This window comes from Colobus angolensis, unplaced genomic scaffold, assembly GCF_000951035.1.
Source record: "Colobus angolensis palliatus isolate OR3802 unplaced genomic scaffold, Cang.pa_1.0 Scaffold221, whole genome shotgun sequence".
Taxonomy (NCBI): Eukaryota; Metazoa; Chordata; class Mammalia; order Primates; family Cercopithecidae; genus Colobus; species Colobus angolensis.
Genome location: NW_012115389.1, coordinates 2,318,142 through 2,328,228, shown reverse-complemented (window position 1 = coordinate 2,328,228; position 10,087 = coordinate 2,318,142). Strand labels below are relative to the sequence as shown.

The window sequence follows — 10,087 nt, the reverse complement described above, 5'->3', positions numbered from 1 at the left end:
AGATGGGATTACAGGCATGCACCACCATGCCCGGCTAATTTTTGCATCTTTAGTAGAGATGGGGTTTTGGCCAGGCTGGTCTCAGACTCCTGACATCAAGCAGTCTAGCCACCTTGGCCTCCCAAAGTGCTGATATTAGAGGAGTTAGCCACCATGCTAGGCCCAATGAGATAAGTGTTCTTAATAAAGATGAAGAGAAACTATCATCAGAGTGAACATGCAACCTACAAAATGAAAGAAAATTTTTGCAATCTATCCATATGACAGAAGGCTAATACCCAGAATCTACAAGGAACTTAAACAAATTTACAAGAAAAAAACAAACAACCCCATCAAAAAGTGGGCAAAGGATATGAACAGACACTTCTCAAAAGAAGACATCTATGCGGCCAACAAACACATGAAAAAAAGCTCATCATCACTGGTCTTTAGAGCAATGCAAATCAAAACCACAATGAATGGCGATCATTAAAAAGTCAGGAAACAACAGATGCTGGAGAGGATGTAGAGAATTAGGAACACTTTTACACTGTTAGTGGGAGTGTAAATTAGTTCAACCATTGTGGTAGACAGTGTGGCGATCCCTCAAGGATCTAGAACCAGAAATACCATTTGATCCAGCAATCCTATTATTGAGTATATACCCAAAGGATTATAAATCATTCTACTATAAGGGCATGTGCACACATATGTTTATTGCAGCACTGTTCACAATAGCAAAGACTTAGAAACAACCCAAATGCCCATTAATGATATACTAGATAAAGAAAATGGGGCACATATACACCATAGAATACTATGCAGCCATAAAAAAGGATGAGTTCATGTTCTTTGCAGGGACATGGATGAAGCTAGAAACCATCATTCTCAGCAAACTAACACAAAGAACAGAAAACCAAACACTGCATGTTCTCACTCTTAAGTGGGAGTTGAACAATGAGAATACATGGACACAGGGAGGGGAACATCATATACCAGTTCCTGTCAGGGGGTGGGAGGCTAGGGGAGCTAGCATTAGGAGATACCTAATGTAGATGATGGGTTGATGGGTGCAGCAAACCACCATGGCATGTGTTTACCTATGTAACAAACCTGCACGTTCTGCACATGTATCCCAGAGCTTAAAGAATAATAATTTTAAAAAATTAAAAAAAAAAAAGATGAAGAGATGCCAAAGATTGATCCTTCTCTCCACATTCACACAGAGAAAATGTCACACAAGGATGCAAAGAGAAAGGAATTGTCACAAGCCAGGAAGAGACGCTTCCCCAGAAAACAGTCCTGGGGCACCTTGATCCTGGACTTCTTACCCCCGAAACTCTGAAAAAATTAATTTCCGTAGTTTAAGCCACCCAGTCTGTGATATTCTGTTATGGCAGCCAAAGTGGGCTGATACACAGCTCACAGATGTTTAAAAAAATATTTGAGACCAGGCACGGTGACTCATGCCTGTAATCCCAGCATTTTGGGAAGCCAAGGTAGGCTGATAGCTTGAAGTCAGGAGTTCAAGACCAGCCCGGCCAACATGGCAAAACCCTGTTGCTACTAAAAATACAAAAATTAGCTAGGCCTGGTGGTGCATGCCTGTAGTCCCAGCTACTCAGGAGGTTGAGGTAGGAGAATCGCTTGAACCTGGGAGATGGAGGTTGCAGTGAGCCAAGTTCGTGCCTCTGCACTTCAGCCTGGGCAACAAAGCAAGAGACTCTGTCCGCAAAAAACAACAACCAAAAAAAAAAAGAAAGAAAAAGAAAAAAATTTGAATTATGTGGAAATAAATTTCAAAAACTCTCAGTAAAAATCCATATTACTAGCTTTTCTTGACAAATCTGAAAACTTAATGAATAAATCCATTACCACTTTCCTAGTTGCTTTTTTTTTTTTTTTTTTTGAGATGGAATCTCGCTCTGTCGCCCAGGCTGGAGTGCAGTGGCCGGATCTCAGCTCACTGCAAGCTCCGCCTCCCGGGTTCACGCCATTCTCCTGCCTCAGCCTCCCGAGTAGCTGGGACTACAGGCACCCGCCACCTCTCCCGGCTAGTTTTTGTATTTTTAGTAGAGACGGGGTTTCACCGTGTTAGCAAGGATGGTCTCGATCTCCTGACCTCGTGATCCGCCCGTCTCGGCCTCCCAAAGTGCTGGGATTACAGGCCTGAGCCACCGCGCCCGGCCCACTAGTTGCTTTCTACAATGAGGTATCAGGTTCCTCATTCTCAACAATAATGCAAGTAGTCAACTGCCTGTCTTATTTAACACATAACTTAAAGGAATTTTCATCATTAATTACATTTTAATAAAAGTCTAGATGACTGGCTTTTCTTGGTAAATTAGAAAACCTGGGATCACAGTTCTTGCAGTTCACTGAGGTTACTTTAGTTGGAACTATTTGCTCCCCTCTTCCAGACAGGACGCAGGACCACTCAGTTCTCCTGTTACCACACTTAGCCTGGTACTCACCTCATTCCTTTACATCACCTTTCTGGACCTCACAGGAATCTGAATTTATGGCCCCTATCTGCACTCTGATGGGCAGTGGTTGGCTCCCTGTATTACTGTTCTGAATGATCTACCTGACACCTCGTTGGAGAAGGAAACTTGTGGAAAGTGGTGATGGATCTATTCACCAGAGTCACATTTACACATTTCTCATCAGATTCTTACATATGTTTTTTCAATAGCCCTGCAAATAAGAGAAAAGCTAAGGACACTGTTAGGGTTTCCCCAGTAAAATGAGGAATACCTTCATTATTCCCTAAGTCAAGCTAAATAAGAATAAAAGGACTAAATAAATGTCCTGTTACAAAAAGAAAAAAATTCCAAATGGAAGACAAAGTCAGTACAAAGTTCAAAAGACAAATTTCTAAAAATACAATTGAGACATAAGTCTTAACTTATAAAGATGTATGCTAAGATAATAAGTGGGAGTGCACTAAAGAACCTTCCAAAACTCATTACTTCCCACAACCAAACATTTTGTGAGGCTGTGGGATATAGAGGTGCAAGAGAGTGTGGCCAAAAAGAATGTTTCAGGGAGATATGGGGATGGGGTGATTTTTAAAAGATTAAGAGACTTATGGGGAAAAAACAGAAATTCTTTCATTTTGTTCCGATTCTGAAGACATTACTTTTGGTGCTTAGCAAATATATTTAAACTTTATTCTTTATTACTTTGGGTTGTTCTGTGAAAATGGACATTGTGAAAACAAGTCTTCTTTATAAACAATACCTTTCGTAGGTTACATTGTTAAAGTTTTCTCCAAGGCTTCCAAGTTAATAAGAGGAATTTTGTTTTTGTATTCCTGCCGATCAATATAACTCAGAATGAAGTGGGACACTATTGTCATACAGCTGAAATGGGAGAATGAATGATCTAAGAAACTCTAACTTTATTTTTCATTTTTAATTTTTTAAGAGAAAGAGTCTCGCTCTGTTGCTCAGGCTGAAGTGCAATCACAGCTCACTGTAGCCTCGACTTCCCAGGCTCAAGAGATCCTCCCACCTCAGCCTCTCAAGTAGCTGGGACCATAGGCACATGCCACCACATCTGGCTAATTTGTTTGTTTGTTTGTTTGTTTAGAGACAAGGTCTCACCATGTTCCCCAGGCTGGCCTCAAATTCCAGGGCTCAAGCCATTCACCTGCCCTTCCCTCCCAAAGTGCTGGGATTAGAGGTGTGAGCCATTGCACCTAGTCCTGAAAAACTCTAAATATCCTGTTTAACAAGGCTTCATTCAGCTTTCGATGAAAATTAATGAAAGGTGAGCAGAAAGAAGAGAAAACCTTCAATAAGAATGAGATTAGTGTGATATGGAAACACTGCCTGATATTGCATAAGAAGCTAAAATTGTTTTTCACACTATCCTAATGCCTGGAATCTCTCTTGGGCATGAAGTTTGCACAATTGACTGAAATGTATACTGATTCATTGCATTACCAACTTATCAATAATGTTAATTATTTAAGGGCTAGAATCTAAGTTTTCTGTAAATTTGTATTTTCTAGAGTTCCTGTCTTATAGAAAGTCATCAATTATACATTTGTAAAGTAACTGAATTAATTCAATGCATATAAACTGAGAAGGAAATAACTGAATGGGTCTATTTTCCAGAAGCAATCTGGATCTCCATTTATAAAACTAGTTTTGGTATTACCAAGCACAGACTTCCTAAATTCCCACAAATTAGAAAAGGCTAAATGTAAGAGGATTGGTACAACCCTGCCGTAGGGAAATATGGTAATATCTACCAAAATTACATGTGCATTTACCCTTTGACTTAGCAAGCATGCATGCATTTACCCTTTGACTTAGCAAGCATGCATCTAGAAATCTACCTAGAAGATACACCTCCAATTATATGGTAATTATATGGTAATATCTACCAATTATATGGTAATATCTACCAAAATTACATGTGCATTTACCCTTTGACTTAGCAAGCAAGCATGCATTTACCCTTTGACTTAGCAAGCATGCATCTAGAAATCTACCTAGAAGATACACCTCCAATTATATGGAAGCACTTATGCACATAGTTATTAACTGCATCATTGCTTGTGTTTTAAAAATGCTAGAAACAACCCAATTCCCATTTGTAAGAGAGTGGTTGAATAAACGATGGCATATCTAGGCAACGGGACACTGTGTAACTGTAAAAATAGTAGAGAGATCACTATGAACTGATGTGGGGTGGTTTCCAGGATATACTGATAAGTGAAAAAAGCAAAATGCATCTATGGTATGCTATCCTTCATGTAAGAAAGAAGGGAATATATGAAAACACATCTTATTTGTAGGAAAATAATGCAAAATATGTGTCAGAAACTAGAGAGACTGGTTACCTAAAGTTGGGAAATGCAGTTAGGGGCAGGGAATGCGAATGGAGTAGTAGGGATGAGGAAGGGGTTTGACTTCTTTAAATATAGCGTTTACTATTTTAGAACCATAATAATGTCCCACTCTTCAAAACAAATAAAATTGATGAGGATGGCGGTGGGGCACAAAACAGAACACAAATAACAACAAATAAACCTATCTCTAGAACAAATGATGACATACTCCCACTGAAGGGGATGGGGAATAATAGAACTAATGTAAGAACATTTCAAAAATAGTTTTTTGACTGGATACTGTAATGCTAAAGACAAAAGAAACTGTATACAAATCCTGTTCTCTAGTTTGTAAATCTGTTTCTCACAAGGGCATGGGTTAGTGACATACTAGATGTGTATCCTAGGTGATATAGTTTGCATACATGTCCCCACCCAAATCTCATATTGAAATGTGATCCCCAATGTTGAAGGTGAAACCTGGTTGGAAGCAATTGGTTCATGAGGGCGGAGTTCTTACGAATAGTTTAGCACCATCCTTCTAGGTACTTTCCACCAATAGTGAATGAGTTCTCATAAGACTTGGTTGTTTAAAAGTGTGCAGCACCTCTACCCTTGCTCTCTTGCTCCTGCTCTGGCCGTGTGATGTGCCTGCTCCCCTTCACCTTCTGCCATTATTGTAAGCTTCCTGAGGCCTCTCCAGAAACTGATGCCGGAGCTATGCTTCCTAAGCAGCCTGCAGAACCATGAGCCAATTAAACCTCATTTCTTTATAAATTATCCAATCTTGCATATTTCTTTATAGCAACGTGAGAATGGACTAATACAATCAGGTTGAAAAAATAAGTAAATATATTGTAGATGAGAGTAAGCCTTCTCATTATCAGAGAAAGCAGAAACAAATAAGGACCTAAGGCTACAGTAAAATTTGCAGTGTTTAACTTGAATCAGAGGTATACACACAGACACACACACACATGAGAAGCTACATATGTATATGTGTATATATATGTACACAGATACAGAGACAGAGAAAGAGAGGAGAGACAGAGAAGCATAGATATATGTATTTATATGAATTAATAAACAGACACATTTTCTAATCTATTTGCTGAGAGGGCCTAGGAGAAATGATGCCCCAGTAGCAACGAAATACTTAGCATTTAGATCTTGGTTTCTAAATGCCACTTATCACTAAAAGGAACAAAGTCTCTTTAGAGAAGTGGTTGGTTCCAGGACTGGGTCAGGGAAAATATAAGCTAAACCTGGAATATTTGTAGTTCTATCAAATAAAAAACTGCTTGAAAAATTATGAGCCCATATCAAAAAGGTATAGGAGTCAGCCTGAAAGAGCTCTTAATGGTCAAAGCTAGAACAATTTGAGTGACAAAATAATAACAATGATTATAATGATGGATTTTAACTAGGTCACAAAATAAATATACATGTGTCCCTACTGTAATAACTGAATAAATAAGTAAATTGTGGGGGAGGACATCTTTTTCTTAAAGAACAATTCCAATTAATAAATATAGAAGGAATGAGGAAAATAGAAAATCACCATTAGGCAAACAGCACAGAAATAATTATTTAAGGCAATGGATACTAAAATCAGTGAGCAAAAGTTTGAGGAAAAGCAGAAACTTAGCATAGTCTCAATTACCTCCCCTAAGCTATTTCCCAACTATAAAGGGAAAAACAGTGACTCTACCATAGGAAATCATGGCAGACACCACATTGCCAAGTATTCAAAGTTAATGTAACCAGTCGTAAGACATATCAGCACCCTATATTTACTGACATGGTGCACTGGGAAGAACACGACATCACTTTCTTGGGATTTTTTCCAAAAATGTATAAACTCAACCTAATCATGAGAAAATATCATACAAACTGAAATTGAGAGACATTATGCAAACTAACTGACCAACACTTATCAAAAGTGTCAAGGTCATGAAAGACAAGGAAAGAAAGAAGACCTGTCATAGAATGGAAGACATAACTAAACGCAAGATGTAATTCTAGAGTGGATCCTGGAACAGACACAGACAATAGGGGGAACACTGATGAACTTGGACTAATGTTTATGTTTTAGTTAATAGTATCATCCCAATTTTAATGTCCTTACTTTGATAATTACACTATGGTTATGTAAGTTCTTAACACTAGATGCTGAAATGAACTGTAAAAATAAAATTTCTTTTTTTGCAACTTCTCCATAAATCTGAGTATTTTACAATACAGTGATATTGTTTGTCTATGCTGTATAGACTATATGCAGTGTTTTGACCTACAACCAATATTGAAAACATTAGTATGCTCGTACCTTCTTCTTTGATGTTTTGTTTTTGTTTCTCTCTTACCTTTCTTCCTTCGAGGAACTTGAGTGCCGTGCCAATGTTAGCCACAGCATGGATTCGCTTCATCCGGCGTCCTTGTTCACAAGGCTGTAAAGAGAAGGGGGAAAGAAAGGAATAAGACAAACTCTGCATATTAAAATGTTAGTTATAAGATCTATTTAAACGGATTAAAAATATACTTGAAGAATATTCAAAAGCAACCAAGATTGTTCACTTTCTATAAAGGTTAGCAAATACATAAAGGGGTGTTCCCCATGGCACTCTGAAGATATACAAATTCACTCAATAAAAGCATTCATTCTCAGATTATCTGTTAATGCATTTGCCTTTTAGTCTTCTGTATGTCTAAGAGCAGAAATGTACTGAATTCCTACATTATCTACTGATACTATCACAAAACTCCTGTGTTATCTATTGAGATTATCACTCCTATAAGTTAGCAAAGCATGTATATGAAAAATATTCTTGGTCACTCACCATTTTTTCAGTCATCCAAACATGCAAAGATACTAACATTAATTGTGACATTTCTTGATTTGAACGACCAAAATACATGGAGGCACATAAACCAAGGTTAAGAAATAGGATTCTGAGAATGAAATAATGTGTTCTGGCACATGGATACTCAAAGTTATCCATGTTCAAGTTACCAAAATTTATTGTGTACTTTCTCTGCACCACACTGTTAATTTGAAAACTAAAAATTTCAGTGAAGTAGATATTGTAAGCCTCCTTTACATTTACAGGAAGTATGCTGTAAGGTTGCATAGCTGGTAAATTGCTCTCTTCCCTAAATGAGAAAACCCTAGAGCTGTAAATGATCTCCTATTAAAACTGAAAACCAAGTATATTTTCATTTCCAAATAATAGTGTACCAGGTAGTAATTTTTATATTATGATTTTAAAACAAATATATAAATAGAAGATATATTTCTAAAACAAATATATAAACAGAAGATATTTTTAAATTTTTACTTATTCTTTACTGAGACCTCTGTTAGACATGACACAGTCTCATCATTGTTCTGTGCACAACCCACTTCTTTAGTTCATTAGTTAATTACTTTAAAAAATGTAAACACACCCAGAATGTGCAACCTAAAACAACTAAGGACCCACAACGAAGTATGAAAGCCATATCCCGAAATACGACCACCATTAATCCCATCCTCCTACGTGACTACACCGAGGGCACCTGTCACACTAACTCCAGTCCAGTGTTTGCCTTTTTATAGAGATCCATTTCTCTCACGTGCTTTCTTAAAAAGAATGCTTACTTTTTAATTTTATATGAAGGGCATCACTGTATTAATCTTTTCAGACCTACTTTTCCACATAACATTATATTGCTAAGATTCATCATATCATTGCCTTTCACTGTATTTCATCCATTTCAAAAGCTATATAATGTGCTATTTCTATACCCTCCTTCTGATATGAATGTGCTATTTCCAGGTTATTGATATTTTGATATGTTGATAGATTATTCTTGTACTTCTCACCTTTTGTACAAGCACAGTTTCTCTTGGACACATACCTAAGAGTAGAATTGCTGAGTCAAAGGGAATATGACTTGAATTTATATCCAAACTATCCTAAAATGGTTGCACTACTTTTTACTCTTATCAGCACTGCAAAAATAATCCTGTTAATCTGTATCCTCCCCACCGTTTGATTTTGACAGATACTTTAAACATATTTTTTAATCGAATGTATGTAAAATGTATATGTACTCTTTTCCATTGCAGTTTGCATTTACATTTCCCTGATCAACAGCAATATGGACTTCTCTTCCTCTGTTCATTGGTGATGTGTATTTCTTCTGTAAAATGCCTTTTCACATCTGTTGTCCAGGTTTTCCTTTGGGCTGTTTGCACCCATATTGTTTTGAAGATGGATTTTATATATTCTTGATTTAATCCTTTTACAACATGAATTGTGAATATCTTCAACAAGTTTGTAACTCCTGCCACTTTTTAAAAAGGTTTTAAATTTTTAAGGTATTCTTAATTTTAATATATTAAATATAGCAATCTTTAATTGTCAATATTTTTTGTGTCTTATTGAATAATTGTTTTCCTATCCCTGTGTCTAAAAGATATTCACCCATGTTTTCTACTAAGAGTTGAACGTGTTACTGTCAGTAGGTCCTTAATTCATGTAGATATAATTTTTGCATAGGCCATGAAATAAGAATTCAATTTTACATTTTTCTGCCAGAGTGAACTTCATTTCCTGTTCCATTTTTTTTATTTCAATAACTTTTAGGGTACAATTGGTTTTTGGTTACATGAAGGAATAATATAGTGGTGAAGTCTCAGATTTTAGTGCACCTGTCACCCAACATTTACTTTTCGATCCTTCACCTGTCTCTTACCCTCATCCTTCTGAGTCTCCAAAGTCCATAATACCATTCTATATGCCTTCATTGTACACATAGCTTAGCTCCCATTTATAAGTGAGAATATACAGTATTTAGTTTTCATTCCTGAATTACTTCGCTTAGAATAATGGCCTCCAGTTCCATCCAAATTGCTGCAAAAGACATTATTTCATTCTTTTTTATGACTGAGTAGTATTCCATGGTCGTATGTATGTTTCCTTTATCCACTCTTTGGTCAGTGGCCACTCAGGTTGGGTCCATATCTTAGAAATTGTGAATTGTGCTGCTATAAACATCCGTGTGCAGGTGTCTTTGAAATAATGACTTCTTTTCCTTTGGGTAGACACCCAGTAGTGGGACTGCTGTATCAAATGGTAGATCTACTTTTAGTTCGTTAAGACTCCATATCATTTTTCTTTTTTTTTTTTTTTTTTTTTTTGGAAGGGGGCCCCCCTCTGTCGCCCAGGCTGGAGTGCGGTGGCGCAATCTCCCCATAGCCTGCTGGGCAGCATCTTGCAAAAT

At 37.1% G+C, this 10,087-nt stretch overlaps 1 protein-coding gene across 1 annotated transcript in view; it reads right to left on the bottom strand.

Moving 5' to 3' along the window:
* SYNE1 (spectrin repeat containing, nuclear envelope 1) overlaps nt 1–10,087 on the bottom strand; it is a 543,966-nt gene that overhangs the window by 411,659 nt on the left and 122,220 nt on the right. The window contains 1 exon segment of the mRNA XM_011943785.1: nt 7,186–7,269. Coding sequence (XP_011799175.1) covers nt 7,186–7,269 — 84 coding nt within the window.